At 49.5% G+C, this 18763-nt stretch overlaps 1 protein-coding gene across 1 annotated transcript in view; it reads right to left on the bottom strand.

Annotated features, from left to right (window-relative positions):
- ARMH4 (armadillo like helical domain containing 4) overlaps positions 1–15919 on the bottom strand; it is a 60632-nt gene extending 44713 nt beyond the window's left edge. The window contains exons 1-4 of the mRNA XM_018082256.2: positions 15862–15919; positions 8509–9895; positions 6590–6802; positions 5200–5418 (exon numbers count right to left, since the gene is read on the bottom strand). Coding sequence (XP_017937745.2) covers positions 5200–5418; positions 6590–6802; positions 8509–9838 — 1762 coding nt within the window. The 5' untranslated portion in view covers positions 9839–9895; positions 15862–15919. The remainder of the gene's footprint in view (positions 1–5199; positions 5419–6589; positions 6803–8508; positions 9896–15861) is intronic.
- Positions 15920–18763: the final 2844 nt, after the last annotated feature.

Here is an 18763-nt window from a genome sequence, read left to right as displayed (position 1 = left end):
GGGCTGGAACAAGATGGTCTTTAAGGTCCTTTCCAACCCAAACTGTTCTATTATTCTACTCAGAGGAGATTCCTTCCCCTCCCATCAACCAAGAGTGAACCAGCTGGGCAGACCCATGTCCCTTCCCAGACATGCTTTAAACCACTCCAAGGGATTCTTCAGGAGGTGCTGTTGAAGACCAGAAAGCAGAGCAGAAAGGGTGTTTGAGAGATGAAGCCCTGGAGAGCATCCCTTGGCACAGTCAGGCCCTGAGTGATCCTGTGGTCTGGGTTTCATCAGAGGTGCCAGGGCCTCTGAGGCAGAGCAGGGTGACCATGCTCAGCCCAGCACAGCAGCTGCACACAGCTGGAGTTCCCTCCCTCCTCTTCTTCCCTGTGAGCCTTTTAATTAGCCCAACACCCTCTTAGCTGTTCACCCCCAAGCTCCCAACTCATTAAGGGCCTGATCACCCTCCACACCCCTCCCTCCTCAGCTCACAGAGGGATTTCAGAAAACAAAAGAAGTCACCACCACATTTAGCAGCAGAGAAGGCATCTTTGGTCAAACACTCACAGGAGAAGAAAGAAAGAAAGAACAGCTTAGGTTTGATGCAAAATTGTCACACTTTTTTTTTTTTTAACCATTTTCTGCTATAAAGGAGAATGAGGGATGAACCACCACCTACTGTGAGGAAGATAGAGGTCAACTTGCACCCGAGAGAGAGAGTAGTTCCTACTGCAGTAGTAGCAATAAACAAGAGGGAAGACAAAAGTGTGTACAGAAAACATTTAATAATTCATGCTGCATGTGCTTTGTTTTAAATCTTCCATTCCCTGCCAATTTAGGTGATATCCAAAGAGCTGGTAAGAAATTATAATATCAGGCTAGTTAACCATGCTGGGTTAAGTGCCTGTTTTATTTACACCTCTGCATCCTAATTTAAATTTTTAACAGGGTTGCAGAGATTTAATGAGGCAGATCTTAATCCATACAGTCAGGGTCCAAATAACAGTCCCCTTCAGAGCCTCAACTTCCAGCAAAAACAGTCTTCTTATTCAAAAAAAAAAAAAAAAAAAGGTTCCTTTTACTGTGACACAGCTCAGAAGAAAAATGTAAGGGGGATTTATAAATTTATGTAAATGGCTACAAGCTCTGAAATACTTTCTGAAAAATGGTAACCACTGTCTTTAATTCTGAAGTACAACACAGCTCAGATGACTGGGTGTGAGAAGAACAAGGTGCAGGGGAAGCAGGGGAAAGAGGCAGAGAGTGGAAAAAAGGACTAGGAGAACTTTTTTTACCAGAACTGGCTAAGCTACAGCTTCCTTGGAAGGGTAAACTTGAGTACGCAGGTCAGCAAAGAGTGATAGGAACTGTTAAAACCCAAAGACAAGTGGATATTTCTAAAATCTCATGAAAATGTCGAGGTCACGAAGTCTAAAGCTTCACCCTGGCACTGCTCTGGAACAGCCTTTAGCACAGCAGATGAAGCCAACACAGCCAAGGGTCAGAGAAGAGGTGCCCCATAACTGCAGGATGCTGGATTTCTGATCCCCAGGGCAGTGCCAGCCATGTCCCAGCATCCCTGAGGGGCTTCTCCACAGCCAAATGCTGCATCAGGTGGGGACACACCAGCCAACCAGGCAGACATCTGACACTGTCCTTTCAACCCCTCTATCCTAAAGATCAGTGTTTGGCTGGAGATCAGGAAGAATTTCTTCACTGAAAGGGTGGTCAAGCACTGGAACAGGTTGCCCAAGGAGCTGCTGGAGTGACTGTCCCTGGAGACCTTCAAGAAACAACTGAGTGTGGCCTTTGTGCTCTGGTCTAGTTGACATGGTGATGTTGGGTCAGAGGTCAGGCTCCATGATCTTGGAGGAATTTTCCAGCCTAAACTGTTCTGTGACAGACAAAATAGTTCACAGTGGGCTGTAAATGCACATGAAACTCCAAACTCTGCCAGCTGCCTGTTGAGAGCCAGCCTGATTAACTGGAAACACTCCACATTCAAGAGCTACGTGGTTAAATCTCCTCCTCTGGAGTAACTGAATTTAAGTCTCCTGGATTCAGTTACTGACTGTTCCCAACACCATAAGAGAGGTAGAGCATCTCCTGCTTTTATCAAAGCTCTCTAAGCACCCTCCACACCCAGCAGCCCACCAGACACCTGAACTGTGCAAGAAGCTCACCCCCAGCAGCAGCTTAAACATGTGCCATCCCTGGAAGTGTCTAGGGGAAGGTGTCCCTGCCCATGGCAGGGGGGTTGGAACAAGGTGGTTTTTTAAGGTCCCTTCCAACCCAAGCCATTCTGTGATTCCAGGATTCTTTGCTGTCAGGCAGGGTGGTGGCTCACAAGAGCACCAAACCTGTCCTTGTCTGTCAGTGCAGACTGACAGACCCACCCTCAGCAACAGGCCCCACAGTGGTGCTGTGATCCCAGCTGTGATGGGTGAGTGATCCATCACCCTTGGCAACCGCCTAGTTTAGGTTAACTGCTGGTTTAAGGTTAGCACTCAAGGATAACAAGGCCCTCAAGGCTGTCATGGAGAATGTGTTAACCAACCTGCTGAGCCTCAGCTCATCCCTGGGTCACATCCCAGCTGGAACAGTTACAGGAGCTACTTGAGCACCAGCTGAAAGGAGCCAGATTCTGTTGTGCTCTACCCACAAGGTTTCAACTAAAAACTGCAAGGATGTTGCAGAAGAGGGAACATGGCAGGTGACCCACCTCTTCAGAGAGTTATACCTGCCCAGTGCTGCCATGCTGAGGGTGTGCAGCCACCTCTGCCAACACCTACAGCAGAGGAATCAAGTCCAAAAGGAATGTAATTTCTTTCTGAAGTGTGTTGAGAAGTTTACACGCTGGTCTTAAGTAGGCAAGTTGAACCAGAGAAAGCTGCAGTGCTCAACTTGTTAGAGAGACATACAAATTCTAGGCACAGAAACAAAATATATAATCAGTTCTCCCAGACAAGTAAAGCCTTATCCTCTGCTGTGTCCTGTCCCCATATCCTGTAATCCCTTTATAGGATTTCTCTGACTAGGAAGGGCAAGTAGAACCAGTCTCACCACAGAGTCAAGGCAGGAGGATGTTTGTTAACCAGCTCATCTCCCCAGAGTCCACTGGAGAGGAGAATAAGTTCATCTAGACATATTTTCAAAGCATCTCAACCTGCCTGTGCAATTTGATTTTTAAAACAATTTTGCATCCAAGCCAGGCAGGTGAATATTCCAATGCAATTAAACCACAGGCAGTTTGGCACAGATGGTCCCCAAGAAACAGAGCAGCAGGGGGTTACATTTAATGATGAGCCAGGCCCTCAGTGAGGCAACTCAGCAAGACCCCACTGAAGGCAGCAGAGCTCACTCAGCTCCTTGCACTTCTTCCAACAGTGAGCAAGGCACAGCCTCTCCCAAGAGGGCCAAGATCCCTCATTAGGGACCCAAGCACATGCCTGGAACAGCATCCCCCAAAAGCCTGAGCACCTTGGGCTGGAGCTCAGTGCAGCTTTACAGGAATGCACTCCCAAACATCTTGGATCTGGCAGCATTTGGATATTCTGAGGGCAAACACTATGAACTATAATTTTGGGAACCATGCTTCCAAATGCCACTCCACCATGAGGATGTGGCACCCCCTCACTGCCATTATACAAAGAGGTGTTAGAAAGCAAAGTTGCAGCTCAAAAAAAAAAAAAAAAAGGCCTCCTCTTCATGCTTAATGGGGGCAGCAGGATCCCCAGGCAGAAAAAGCTTTTCCCCAAGTGGTAATTGTTCCATTTTAAAGGATGTGGATTGGTGATCCCCAGCACCAGGGAAAATTCTGGCTCACTGCACCAAGGTCTAGGTTGAGCAGAAGAGATTTAGACCACAAAAGCTGTGCCAGCTGCCAAATCCCCACAGCACAGAGAGCACCATGTCCCTTGGCTGACAGGCCCCTGCAGAGCCAGACCCCAGAGCCAAGAAACCCACAGCCTTCCAACTGAATCATCATCTAGGAGAGTTGGTTCCAGCTACAGCCCACATTTGCCTTTAGAGGAACCCAGAAGGAATCCAAGAAAGTTGCATCAGTCCTATATTGGAGCAGAAAGATTTTTTTTAAATGCCTGTGCAGAAAGTCTCATTAAATAGAGAGAGACCAATGCTCAGCTGAAGCAGAAATCCCTCTTATCTTCCCCTGCAGAAACCCAGGCTTCTAAAGGAGATCCCAGAGGGCTATAAAACATTTTAGCCTCCTGATTCATGCTGCCCTTGCTAAGCAGAGCCTGAAAGATCAGGTTTTCCCCACACACACCCCCTTCCTTCCCCTGCTGCCACTCTCCCATCAGCACCACATCCTTGCCTTGCCAGATACATGCAAGATTCATCCTGGCAAGGGAAAAGTGCTGCAGTTGGAGTCACAGAAAGCTCAGGGCAGGATTCAAAGTAGGCAGCAAGTGCCTTGCAAAGGCAATGGGGAGGACTACCAGCTTCTGCTGCCCTCCAAACTTAACAGGAGTGAGAGTTATTGCTTCCTGCAGAGGAAAGATGCTGATGAACTGTTGTCTATGGCACCCCACCTCTACTCAGAGGAGAAATACCATCTGGCAGTACCACCCCTGGAGGGCTGCCAACCTTTGCAGTAAAATACGAAGGCAAGAGAAGGTCAAGATAAAGGAAGGGGAGCAGACACAGGCAGAAAGATTAATTCCTGCCAGGTGGTATCAGTCCAGACACTGGAGTACAAAACTGGATGGATGAGCAAGCAGAGAGGAGTTCAAGTAGGAGAAAGAGCAAGAAACAATTCTCTGCAGGAAAACTGTGGGTGAGCTGAACTGGTACCAGATCAGAGCTGCAGAGCAGCTCCAGAGCAGCACCTACTTCACCTCAGCATCTCTGGGTGGGTGTTACCTGGTCCAGAGGCTCTGCAGTGGATGCACACTCCAGCATTACAGGCGTGCAGAGCCAGATTCTACTGCAATAGCAATAGCACTGCTGCTCCCTATCCAAGGGAAAATCCCATCCCTCCCACCACAGCCACTGGAATTCCAGGCATCCTCCATGACACTGCTCACTGCTTGCTTCCTGCGCCTCCCGGGGGAGGACAGGTTGTTCAACAACTTTATTGGGCACAATTAGACATGCACATGGCAGTGTGTCAAGCAGACAAACTGGGGGCTCAGTGTCAGGGCAGGGGAGCCCCTGCACAGGCAGCTGCCTGACCCTTTTCCTCAGGGGTACCTTCCGACTCCAGGCGGTCCAGCCCGTAGGTCACGGCCGTGCTGATCCTCCGTGCAGAGGGAAGGGCTGTTCTCCTGGCAGAGGAGGCCATGGATGCTGGAGTGACCAGGACCACAGTTCTGCTGGATGGTTCCTCTGTCTGTCCAGATGGGGTAGAAGGCATCCCACCAGGAGCTGGGACAGCCTTCTCACTGGTGACCACGATCTCACCCGTGAGATCTACAGAGGACAGGAGACAGCAGCAATATTTAAAAACCTACCATTTAGGAACAAACTCCTCAATGAAAACTTAACTCTGACTGGAAGTTATTAAGCTTGTGCTTCCTTCAAGATGTGACTCTGCTGTAATGAAACTTTCTCCTCAAGGACAGTCAGCACAGGAGGTTCCCCTTAATGAGGGAGGGAACCCCCAAAGAAAGTTTTAATTCCGCTGCTTTGAGGACACCAGTTGATATCTCAACCAAGTGACAGATCTAATTGTTTATTGCAAAGATAAAAGTCAGTTGAATCTATAATTAAACCCCAGAAGCAAATTAATTAGTGGAAACTGCCAGAAGAACCTTCTCCCTCCCACAAAGGGACCTTAAATTAAGAGATACAATGCAGAAAGGTTTTGTTGGTTTTTTTTGTTTTGGGTTTTTTTTTCCTTTCGAGGCCCTGCAATATAAGAGCTGCCCAGTAGCAGTTTCATTACAGTGGTTCCTACTGCTACAGAAGCACACTCCAGCCTGGAGCCAGCCTTGTGCTGAGGGATCCCTTGTTACACCCCTGTCAGGAAGACAGGCTCCTCCATGTACCTGCTGAGGTGACACAGAGCCAGCAGGCAGCAGCCTGATGAACACGACTGCCCAAAGCATTCCTGTATGAGCTACAACTTGACAAGAACTCACCACTCCTCAGCAGAAGGGAATATCAATGCAGGCTTCCCCACCCAAGGGCTTGCCAGACTCCAAGAAGAAGGTGTCTTTCCCCCCACACACACTGCTCCTGTGTTACCCCAATGAAACATTTTCATCCTTTGGACTGAGCACCAGCAGTCTGTGACTGCCTTGGGCTCCAGGAGTAAGAGCTCCCCCTCCATAAATAAAAAATGGCTTAAGTGTCTAAAGCTAAAAGGTAGCTTGCTAGCAAGGATAGACAGGGTTTTGTATGGTTAGGGGCAATTTTTTTTAATTGCCTCCACTTATTTGGGGCAAAAAAACCCCATACTGGCAAATATCAAAGTGGTGGATCTCACAGCATGGGCAGAAAGCAGTGGCAGCCCAGGGCTAGAGGAGGCCTGCAGAAGGTTAGAGTAAAAAAAAAGTCACTTAGAATAAGGATGCTGATACTAGTTTCAGATGTCCCATCCCACGTCATGTGGAAATGAGTCCTTGAAGCAGAATCTTACCTTCAACATCCAGAGTGTTCACCGCAGAGGAAGCACCAGTTGCCACCAGCACCTCGGTGGCACTGGGAGCAGTCAGCATCTGGGTGTCTTCCCCACTGTTCTCCTGGGGAAAGCTTGCAGCTCCTGTTCCCTGGGTAGCACCAGGCACCACTGCCACAACTGACAGACCAGCATCAGCCTCCTGGGCAACTGTTGTCACCTCCTGAGCAACACCTACAGCGAGAACACGTGTCAGGACCAACTCACAGGACACGTGACGGCAACAGAGGACACATCTGAAGGAATATAACTCAATGATTAACAATTCCAGGGCCACAGTGCCAGAAGCAGGTCCAGCCAAGTCTCATCAGGGTGGCTTTGAGTGACCAGCCCTCACAGCTCTGAGACTTGAGCTTTGCAGAAGCGTTTATTTTTGTTGCACCAGTCTTATTGACAGACAGTGTTGTTTTCCCGTCATCTGGGAAGCAGCAGAGATGGAACCTGCTGACAGGTCAAGTGCTTACAAATTAATCTAGAAATTAATCAGTCAGGTTTCAGCACCAGGCTGCAATTAGCCTCTCTTCTTTTACAGCAAAAACTAGGTCTTTTGGATGCAGTAAAGGGAAACAGTCCTTCTGCCTCTGTAGCCTGGGAGGGAAGATTAAAGATGCCCAGCAATTACAAAGTCCTAAGCCCCAGCTCATGTTCCCTCATCAGCCTAGAAAGATCTGACTGCCCAACACCTCACCGGGCTTTTTTTTTTTTTTTAGCATTTCCCTGTATTTTAAACCTTTTCCTTTATATTTTAGGTGTTGAGCAGAAACACTGCCACGAGGCTGAAGGTGCCACCTCTGCAGGTCCATGCAGGACAGGGTGGCCTGCAGAAGGCTGTCCAGGAGGAAGATTCCTGCCTGGTGACAGAGTTGGCACAAGCACTGGGCAGCGAGAGCCTGGCCACAGCTTCACTCCAGGGTAGGGAGACAACACCAGGAGCTTCTGTTACACAGGACAGCAGCTCTCTGGACAGGCCTTTAGAACTGAGTGTTCTTGTAAAGTCATTTAAGATGTCAGGTACTCTGAGGCTACTGGAACAACTCACTTATTCCTATCATTTAGGAAGCATTTACAGCTATCCATTGTCTCTGCATCTTCTGCACTGACTGCAAGTGAGACCCAAGTGATCCCAGATGCTACTTAATTTAACCCCCCAGGAATTATTTGCAGAGCTTCAGCGTGAGCTAGTGCAGGGGTACTTTGGTTCTTATCAAAAGGATTCCTGGGGGAGTGTTTTCTCCCCTGAAATAAAGTGCTTAACCAGTGGGCCAGAGGCTGGGGTCCCACCCTACCCACAGAAGGGGCAGAAACAGAGGGTTATTGAGTGACAATTTACCCAGCTCTAGTCAAGGCAAGATGCCTACAACCAGACTACAGCTGTCCCCACTCAAGCACCAAAACCAAAGAACATTAACAAGGAAGTTTTTCAATCAGGAAGTCTCCACTGATGAGATTCCAGCTCTGCAGTCCATACCCAAATATTCCATGTCCCTCAGCCCCAGGCTCAGCTGCCACAGCCTTTCCAGTCTCAGCTTTCCTATTTGTTCCTACAACCACCCTCCCAGCTTGAGGAGCAGAAGGAGCAGCTCAACTCAGCTGCTTCACTCACAGCCAGGACAGGGGATCACCCAACTGTGCACAGGGAATCATATACAGAAACAGCCGAGGTTCTGCAGTGTATTATGGATAGGAACTACCCATTTAGGCTCTTACCCCTACACAAAGCCCCACAGCCTTTCCTGAGGGGAAAGATACACCCTCTCTATTGCAGGTATCAAGGTCACACCTTTTCCCAGTCCAATTCCCTGAAAGGAAGCATAGACTCCCAAGAGCCCCCCTCCTAAACCTACACTTAGAGGCAAGCGTCTGTAACAAGCAAGTTTTACCTTCCCATGAACTTTCCAGAGTAGGGGAGAGCTCAGGCTGAGTCTCTGCCCCCACAGCAGCCTCTGACTGTGATGGCAGAATGCTTTTCTCCTCCTCTGCTGTGACTGCACTTGTGTTTTCCAGCGAGTCCAGATCAGCCATGTCTCCATACGTCACATTCCCAGCGTGGGAAGTACCACTGCTGCCTGTGGAAGTTGCTGGCAGTTCCTCTCCTTGTGCTGGCACTGTGCAGTTGGTCTCCTCAGCAAGCTCAGGCTCTGGTGGAGGGGATGGCAGTGCTCTTGTTGCATCCTCTTCTTCTCCCACACCTCCCTGTGGGGTCTGGGATGGTTTTGTCGTCGCCAGGTCCTCTGTCACCTCCTCATGAGACGTGCTTCCCCCTTGACTGATGTCCCCCAGCTTTGTGTCATCCCAGTCAGGTGGCACAGTGTCCGCAGGGTGGATGGTGACAGTGCCAGCTGTGGTGGGCAGCTCTCCTGGTGTGACCCCTGTCCCTGCTTCTGGGGGAAGGGAGGCCTCGGTCACCACGAGGGGACGTTTGGCAGCCACAGACACTGGTGGAACCAGGGATTTCAGAGGGCTCCCTGTGCGGGGTCTCAGCATTCCCACCTCAGGGGTCACACCAGGAGCCTGGGGGGTTGGGATAACAAGGTGGTCACTCGCTGTTTCCCAGCTGGGAGAGCTGGGGCTCAGCGTGGGCTGGGGCACAGCTGAGGGGTGTGAGCTGCTCTCTGCCCCCTCCTGCTCCTCCACAGTTGTCCCAGGAAGGGAGGGGTTTGCTGAGGGGCTGGCAGAGCTGTGCTCTACTGCCACACCACCCTCTGTGGTGACCTCGCTGATGGGGCCACCCACAGACTCCTCCTGGCCAGGGGGGCTCAGCGTGGTCACAGCTGTGGTCAGCATGGCCTTGAGGGCATCATCCTCATCCAGCTCTGACTCCATGGGACCAAGCTCCTCCCCACTCACAGCAGCCACTGCCCCAGCAGAGGTGTGGTCACCCAGGCCTTGGGTGCTGGGGCTGACATGGCTGGGGCTCACAGGGAGCATTTCTTCTGCAGTGGAAGCTTCATGCAAGGGTGTCCCAGACGGCTCTGCTGACACTCCACATGGCTCTTCAGAAACTGTCTGCTCAGAAGGGCCCAAGGTATTTTTCAAGTCCACCATGCCAATCCTTTCATCTTCCAGCCCATTCCCTGCCCAGGGGCCATGCTGGATCTTGGTCGTGTCCCCCTCCTCCAGAGGCTGAGATACAAGGCATGGCAGGCTGGAGGACAAGAGCAGGATGCTGCAGGTGACCACAAAGATGTTAAATCCTACTGATCTCCCCATGGCCGAGAAGAGATGTGACCAGAAGCCTGCAAGGCTGACAAATCCAGAGTGCAAGGCCTGGAAAGGCAAAAGGAAACCAAGATTACATATACTCACATAACCACCCACTGACCCAGGGCCTTAAATAACTGGGTGACAAGTGTCAAGAATTGGCCAGTTGTGAGCAGACACCTCCTATATATCCCAAGCAATTAGTTCCTGCATCTGTTTTATGGTTCTTAGTCTACTCTATCTGAAGATGACAGGCAAAACCAAATCTTGATCTGAAGCCCAAGACAGACCTTGCCTAGCTCTCATCCCAGCAATAGAGTGCTATGCTCCACCCAGCAGGCATCAGACTTGTAAGCAATGGTGAGGATCAACTTGTGTGTCCTTTTGCAAGTCCAAAAATTATGTTTGTCAGGGCCATGAAGTCCAGGCTTGTTATGGCCCTGACACAGGAGGAAACCAAGGAACTTGCACAGAGAACAAGATGGGTCTCTAAAGCACAACTCAGGACTGGAGCCACCACAAGAGGCTTTAGGGCTGCACCAGTGCCAGGTCCTGTCTGAGGCCCTTGACCCCACAGAGGAAACCACAGCCCAGAACAGCAGCACTGCTGCATTAGCACAGTGCCTGTGCTGCACTGCACCATGGAGGCACTTCCAGAAAGTTTCATGTCTCTAATCACTGTGCAAGTCAAGAGTTTCCAGGAGAGAACTGAACCAGGATCCCAGCAGTGATCCAGCCAGCTGACAGCCTGCTCTTGGCAGGCTCTGCTGCCTCCACTCACACAGCTCCAGCAGCAGGACAGACAGACCGGGCCTGCTCCCAGACACCTCCCTCAGGCAGGTGCCCCTCAGTCCTGGGCTTGCTGCACCACCACCCCACAGCAGAGACCATCCCAGCCATGGTCCCACTCATCCCATACAGGACAGCTGGTCACACCAGTCTCAGGCACACAGCAGGAAACCCTCCATCACACAGCAGAGCTGGTGTGGTCCCTCCTCCTCCTTCCAGCTCCTGGAGGCAGCTTGCCAATAGTAAAGCCCTACTGCAAGAAGCCTCCAACCATCAACAGCTTCCCTTGCTTTCTCTAGTACATTCTTCCAGTCCTGCATCCAAATCTGGGGGCCCCAACATGAGGAACTTTGACCTGTTAGAATGAGCCCAGAGAAGAGTCACTTAGATGATCACAGAGCTGGAGCACCTCTCCTATGGAGACAGGCTGAGAAAGTTGGGGCTGTAGAAGAGAAGGTTCTGGGGAAACCTTAGAGCACCTTCTGGTGCCTAAAGGGGCTGCTGGAGAGGGACTTTGGACAAGGGGGAATGACCTTAAACTGAAGGAGGGCAGGTTTAGATGAAACATTAGAAATAAGTCCTTGCCTGTGAGGGGAGGGTGGTGAGGCCCTGGCACAGGTTGCCCAGAGAAGCTGTGGCTGCCCCATCCCTGGAGTGTTCAAGGCCAGGCTGGACAGGGCTTGGAGCAACCTGGGATAGTGGAAGGTGTCCCTGCCCATGGAATAAGATGATTTTATAACTCACAAGTGAGCTGCAGGAATAAACAAATATTATTCGGGAAAGTTGCTGGGGTTGTCAGTCGCCTCTCAGCCTTCCAAAGAAGAGCAAACATTACCCTGTGCAGTCCTGCTCAAGGGCACCAGGATGGGTCCCCCAGCTTGCCACACTCCTCACTTCCCCCTCCAAACAGACTGTAGACAAGTATCACTTGCATTTGCACACACAGAGTGCAGCAACACAGCTCAGAGTCAACCACTGCAGGCTCCAGCATCTGGCTGAGCCCTCAGGGCATACTGAGTCACTTTTTCCACTCTCCCTGCAGCCCTGGCCCAGCATTTTGAGCTGCTGGACTAATTCTCCATCACAGGCCACACACATGCACCAGGTGCTCAGGGACAAGCAGAAGTCACCAAAAGCTGTTTACCAGCGCAGACACCTTCCACTTTATTTTTAGCATCTTCTTCCTCTGAAAGATGGGTGGCCACCCATCTACGTCCTCTATCCTTCCTGCCAAAAATAGTTGAAAACTGACAATATTTACCTCTTCTTTCACACTAATTCTTTATAGATTTTGTAATTAAAAAGCACTAAGGGTATATTACGCAAGTTAAACTGTTAGGGCCCAACTACAGGCATCTGCCTTGCCATGCTGTTGAATATAAATCATGTTCACCTCACAGCTCTTTAGCAAATGCCTGTTAAGATCAGACATATTGAAACATCAAGAAGTTGGGGGTTTTTTCTATTTCAAAGAGAGTTTGGCCCTAAATACAGTTTCTCGAGAAGTCAGGAGTCTTTAGGCTGCACAAATGCTTTCAGCAGTGGTTAAACCTAAACAGAACTCCAGCTGCACTTGAAAAACAGCCACAGCATTTCTCTTGCAGTCACACACGTTATGCATATGTATATACACATCTGTATAGATAATTAGTAGGTTTGCAGCTCCAGGTTTTCCAACAGCCCAAGACATTCAGGAGGTGGTTAGCAGAAGAACTAAAACGTTAATCTCTTTTCAACAAGCTCACTCCATCTTTACTAGAATCAGAAGTGTCAGTGGATAAGAGGGAAAGCTGCTCCCTAAACCACTGGCTTTTAGACATCCATTAATTAAAATGTAAAGAGCCCTGTTAAGAGCCGTTCCTCCTTCTGGCTAGTAGATATGTGGGCAGTCAGTACCAGCCTGATACAATAATTCCTGCAGTCCTTTAGACAGCCTCATATTATTTCTCTCAGTCTGAAAAGCACTTTTGGCCATAATCCCACATTTCTACGGGGAAAAAAAAATAATATTGGAGAGTTATTTGCTCAGGAAATCCACAACAAGTGGATCTAAGCTAACCTAAACCTTTACATTCAGCGAAAGCAGGAGCTTGCTGCAGGATAATGGCACAGGTTCACACTTCAAAGAAGATTAGTCAGAGCTTAAGATCTACTTAGCTTTAGGAAGAGGCTGGATTAGGCAGTGTATGAACAGCAGTGACCTGGCTATCTCCTTAAGCAGAGTTTGACACCTTGCTGCAGCACTTCCACTCAATGCAGGCTCCAGCAGGTATCTGGCTGCAGAGCACTTTGTTACTCAAGCATCATTGAGTTATACATTTATCCTCCCATCTGGCTATTTTTATAGTCAGCCTCCTCTCCAGCCTTAGCCAAGCACTAAAAGCAGGCTGGAGCACACTGCCCTGACCGAGCACCCCCTCTGTACTAAGCTCAAACTTTTTTGTTACCAGCCTGGAGCTGGTAACTCAATATTTCATGCCCCAGGAACTCCTTGTCCCCAGATTTCACCTGGCATCCCACAAGCAGAAGCCCTGGAGGGCAGCTGCCAAGCTCTCGGTGGAAAAACTAATCCTTGCTTCCAATAGGAAGCACACACTGAGGGCGAGAGGCAGTGCCAGCTACTTCCCCTGCACTTAATAACAACAAATCCCAGGAGATGCAGTTCCCCCAGCTGCAAAGGCAGCACGACTGCAGGCAGCCAGGGAGCTTTATCTTTAGCAGGGAAAATAATAAGTTTTCTTTTAACACCTGGTAGGCTGGAAAGAAACACAAAGGACTACCAGGCTGGAAACAGGGGCCAAAATTCCATCAGAAACGAAATAAGAACTATTTACTACTGTGGGCAAGTCAGGAAGCTGAGGGACAATAAATATAAATTGGTCACCAGCTGAAGCAGCCCTGCACACTCAGTTGGATCTTTCTGAACCAGGCTGCTTCCCTGCTTCACACAATTAGCACTTGCACTACCTATTAAATCATTAACCCCTCTGTGAATTCTAGAGACTTGTCCGAGGTCAGCTCTTGGGGAGCCACACAAAAGCCAGCTCAGAAGGAACCCCCAGCCTGTTATGGTCACTCCAACAGCACAGGTTTGCAGGGGACCAGCACAGAGCAGATCTCTCTCCTTCAATACCTGCTCCTTGCATGGACCAGTGGTTTGTAGGCACACACTACAGAGGATTAAACTCTCCCCCTCTGTCCCAGTTGTGTGTAGCTACTCACTCAGAGGGCTTTTCAGACTTTCACCCTGTCAAGTCTACTTAACTAAACCCCCCCCAAAAAAAAAAAAAATTTGCTATTATTTTCTGCCTTTGGTAAGTTTTGTCTGTGTTTTCCTCTGAATTGTTGAAACAGAAGGAAAACAAACAAACAAAAAAGCCTCAAGTTTTTAACTGACTGAATTATAGCCCTGTTCCAGCAATCCCTTTCCCACACTGGGAAGGTGAAGTGGCTGCATGCATCATAAAGCAGAGTGCAGGAGATGAACAGGTCAGCCCCAGACAAATCCCTGTCTTGCCTTGGAACAGAGCTTCTCACGCCTCCAAACACGAGCTCAGTGCCAGCTCTGCCTGGGTGTGCTCAGCTCCACAATTCACCTGACAATCGACAAGGGAACCGGACAAAAAAAAAAAACCACCACAGATCTTTTCATGTGAAGATTTAGCAAAAACGTACAACTCCAGCAACTGCCAGCCACCAATGCTACATTACACAGTGCTAATGTATGCAACCCGAGCCTCATTACTTGTGCTGAATACGAAAGCCAGCAGATAATACACTGCAGAGCTCCAACTCCTACTTTCGCACAAAAGCCCAGAAAAATGCCTTGATTTCATCCTGCATTGTGTCCCTGCCCAGTTCAACCGAGTGAATTGGGAGAGCTGATGCCCTCGCAGCACATACTTTAGATAAACAGACTCCACCAAATAAGGCACCTCCAAGAGCTCAGCGAAATCCCAACAGTGACACAACTCAACACCAACACAAAGTCAGGTGAGAAAAATTATGTCAAGACAAGCACACATCAGAGGGGCACATCCTCCCCTACCCTTGAGGGCTGATCCTTACAAGCAAACAAATGAGATATTAATATTCTGTGAGACCAGCTTCCCACCAGTCCTAGTGAGGCACCTTAATACATAATACATCACCTCCACTTCCAGCCTCGGCATTCCAGCAGTAGTTCTTTGTGGAGCCAGAGACATGACATGTTTTAGGCATTATTCCCCCAACCGCGGAGCCGATCCCTCGCTTTGTTCAGAGCAGCACACAGACCACCTATGGAAATCCCTCCTCGGATTTGTAAGTAAAAAGCTGCATAGTTCTCCGTGCCTTCTGACCCGTGCCAGGTCCCCGGCACCACAGAAGTCGAAGGTCTACCAAATTCCTGAGGGATTAAGACCGGGAGGAGGAAGGGGGGCTTAAGAATGAGGCCAAAGGGTGCAGCGATTTTCAAGCAGCAGGATAGAAACGCTGCTCTCCAGCCGGCCTGGGAGCAGAGGGATAACACTCAGATTCCAATCAGCAAGAAACACTCCGGAATTTCAGTGCCTCACCTAAACAGAGAGAGCAACACCTCACAGGAGAGCTGGAGGCTCATGAATCTCTGCAGGTAAAGATTTAAGAGCAGATTAGATACACCTTGTCAGGCCCTTTTAGCTTGGGTAGGACCTGCGTGGGATCCAGGGAGTGGGATCAGGGCTAGCTCAAGGCTCCATGACACCCAGCACGCCTGCTTGCGGGGCACAGATCCATCTCCCCGTCCTCCTCAGTCACATCTCCAGCTGAGTTTACAGCCCCAGAAACGCATCCTTTCCCTACACAGCAAGAGATCCAGGGGGGAACAACCTCCCCGGGATCCCTCCAGCCCAGGCCCGCAGCAGGACGGAGGGACAGCAGCGGTCACCCCTAAACCACCCCAGGGAAAAACCACACACACCCAAGCCCACAAAGATTTTCCGAGGGAGCCCACCGGGACCCCCATCCCGGTAGGACACCGCCACCCCCCCGCTCCCCTTTTTTCCCCCCCTATTCCCATCCCCCGGGCTGCAGGGACCAGCCGCTCGCCGGGAACAAAGAGCCGCGCCGAGGATGCGCTGCCCCGCGGGCAGCCGAGCATCGCCCGGGAAACAATAAAAACCAATTAAAAAAAAAACAAAAACGAGCGAACGCGGGCGAAAGCCGCCCCGGGGGTGGGATGCTGGTTGCGTTCGGGGGGGTGTGCGTGCGTGTCCCGGCCTCACCTGGGTCCCGGCGGTTCCCGGCGCCGCTGCCCAGCCCCGCGGCCGCACGGGCGGCGCAGCCCGGCCCACCCGGCGGGCGGGTCGGGGGCTGTGCCGGGCTGGCCGCCCCGCCCGACCGCCGGCCCCCGCCTGCCCACGGTGGGCTCCGTGCTCCCCACGGCCCGCAGCACCCGGGGGAGCCGCCCGCAGCCCGCTTTTACGGTTACTTTTTCCACTGACTTTGGAGCATCCAAGCCCTCAGCCCATCCCCCCCTCCACCCCGCATCCAACTCTTCCTCGCAGCCTGACCCGGCGGGTTCCCCCCTCTCTTTGCTTGCGAGGAGCTGTGAAAACAAGGCCTGCAGCACCCTTAGTAGTTTTCCATCTATTAGAGATTCTCCTCCAGTGTTTTCGGCTGCAGAGGTCACCTTCCCCCAACACTCCCTCTGCACAGGAGAAAGTCTTCTTAAATAACATCCCACACATGAATTAGGAGAGCTTAATTCAGTTATTCAGTTTCCTTTTTTTTTTTGTTGCTTTGTTCTAAGCACCAAGGAGAAAGAAAAGTAAACAATTTTACTAGTGTTTTCCTCCTCCCAGCTGTGTTTGTCCCCAGCCAGAAACCCTCTAACAACAGGAAAAGAAAACCTTTACACCATCAGGTCCTGGCTCACACATCAACTCACTTTGTCAAAGAGCAGCTCAGCAATTCATACCTTGACTCCAAAAATCACAAAAATAGACCAGCTAAGCTTCCTCTTGCTTCCCCCAAGCCTGATGTCAGAGGCACCACAAGGTCTGAGCACCACACACAGGGTTTTATAGGGCAGTGACTCATTCAGAGCAGAGCTGCAGCAGGTGCAAAGCGTTTGTGGTGGGCAGGGACAGGTGAGAAGAGACCAAAAATAACAACCTTTCATTAAGGTGAGATTTTGGGGGTGGAATTGCTCAAAGGGAATAGAAGAAAGGTATAGGAGAGGTGACTCGAAATCTTGGCTTTGTTATGAACGTGCTCTGCCACAGGAAGCAAATCAGTGAATCCTCCAGTTAAAATAAAACGCTACAAAATAAACTGCCTTTTTTTTTCCCCCCCCAGACAAAGGGAGATGTAACCTGCTGGTACGTGTCACTCAGCTCTTTAAACAAACAACATAATTGATCAAAGAAAATGAGATATTCCTCCTCAGGAAATTGTTCATTATTTTTTCTGTTTGCTCTGCTACTAGAAACAACATTTTATATTAGTGGTTTGCTCTCTGTGCTAAACACACTCCAAGGTTTTACCTCTTCAATTTTAGAGAAACGGTGTGTTTTCTGCTGGATTTCAACCAAACTGGATCCAGCCCAATTCATTTGATTGTAGCATTGTGCTTCCAATATTAAAAGTTTCAAAAGACAGATTTGTTGCGGGTCAGGGCAGTTTTTTTCCGGGTAATATTGCTAAGCTCTGCATGAGATGAAAATAAAGTGTCAAAGTGCCTGTATCAGCAGTAAAGACAATCACTGGCAAAAGGCATAAGAACTTCAGAGTTAGGTTTGATGGAGCAAATAGTCAGAAAAAATGTTGGGAAAAGTCACTTCTGGCTTTGCCTCTATGAGTTGTAAAATCTGAGGAAATTATTCATTAATCAATATTTTTAGTGCTGCACCAGCTTTTGAAATGAAATACAAATATGTGAAAAGAAAGGATGTTTACTCTCTCCTCTAAGGGAGACGGTGCAGGGGGGAAGGAAGAACTAAGAGCTGCATTTTTGGGGCCATTTTGAACACCCTTGACTCCTGAATTAGGGACCCTTAAAACTCTCAGCAGGTTCAGCTTCTGTTCTGGCCGTTTCATTTTGGCCAAGGGCTCTGGCTGAGCAGAGGAAATGGAGGTGCCACTTCTGAAGTTAATGGTGCAGCCAGATTGTGCAGGAAACCAAAATCAATGAGGGCTTATTTTCTATGCAGCTGGATGTTGTGGCGAGTCAGGGATTGATTCCCAAGCTGCTCAGTCATCCCATGTGCAAGGAGAGGGGCAGGATAACAGGGACATCTCCCACCAGAAACCAGAGCCCTGGGCAGTGAGTCCACCAGGCTCGAGCCAGAGGCTTGGCTCCAGCAGCTCCACCATTCACCCCAAACAGCTGACCTGGCATCCACATTTTCTAGTGGAAGACGTCCCTGCCCATGGCAGGGGGTTTGGAATGAAATGATCTCTAAGGTCCCCTCCAAGCCAAACCAGTCCATGATTCCATGATACTGTTTTCAACCCCTTTTCTATCTAACCTTTAAAATTAACAGAAAAGTTATTTAAAATGTAAAGCATGTGTAAGGGATGCTCTACTGTTCTCTAAGGGTGCAGAGCACTTAAAAGACTGGAGAGGTTTTCACTTCCCCCTTGACTCTGAACCCAGATGGGCATCGTGTCTTCTCAAGGTTATATATCTCACTGATAATCACTGTAACCAAAATAGCTGGTTATCTGTGTTTTTTCCCCTGCCTAAAATTGCATATTCCCCGTACGCTGCAAGTTTCCCTACCCCGCATAACCTGCCAAAATCAGAGGCTTCTGCGTTATCAACAAAAATATCTGCAGACTTAAAAAAGGAGGTGTGATGGAAGAAGCAGAAATCAGAAATTGCCAGGGAGCACTCTTTTGTTATTCATTTCTATGGTTTAGTAATTGGAAATACTGATTTTTAACTCAGATCTGTGGCCAGAGAGCATATAAGTAACCAAGCAAAACTGGCCCACGGCAAGTTAAGAAACATCCACTCCTTTCCCTTCTTACCCTGGCTCTGATTTGAGATATTTCTGTGCAATCCTCTGTTGGTCTTGTCCTTCAAGATCTCTCACCTCAGGTGAATTCAGAGACTAAATTCGGATGGTTTATTCTTCCATGCGGGTAGTGTAGCTGGGAAAGAGTCGGAATCATGTCCCA

The sequence above is a fragment of the Manacus vitellinus genome, unplaced genomic scaffold (assembly GCF_001715985.3).
Source record: "Manacus vitellinus isolate BGI_N305 unplaced genomic scaffold, ASM171598v3 scaffold_6_pilon, whole genome shotgun sequence".
In the NCBI taxonomy this organism is placed as follows: domain Eukaryota; kingdom Metazoa; phylum Chordata; class Aves; order Passeriformes; family Pipridae; genus Manacus; species Manacus vitellinus.
Note: the sequence above shows the minus strand (reverse complement) of the source record. Positions and strands in the feature narration are given on the sequence as shown.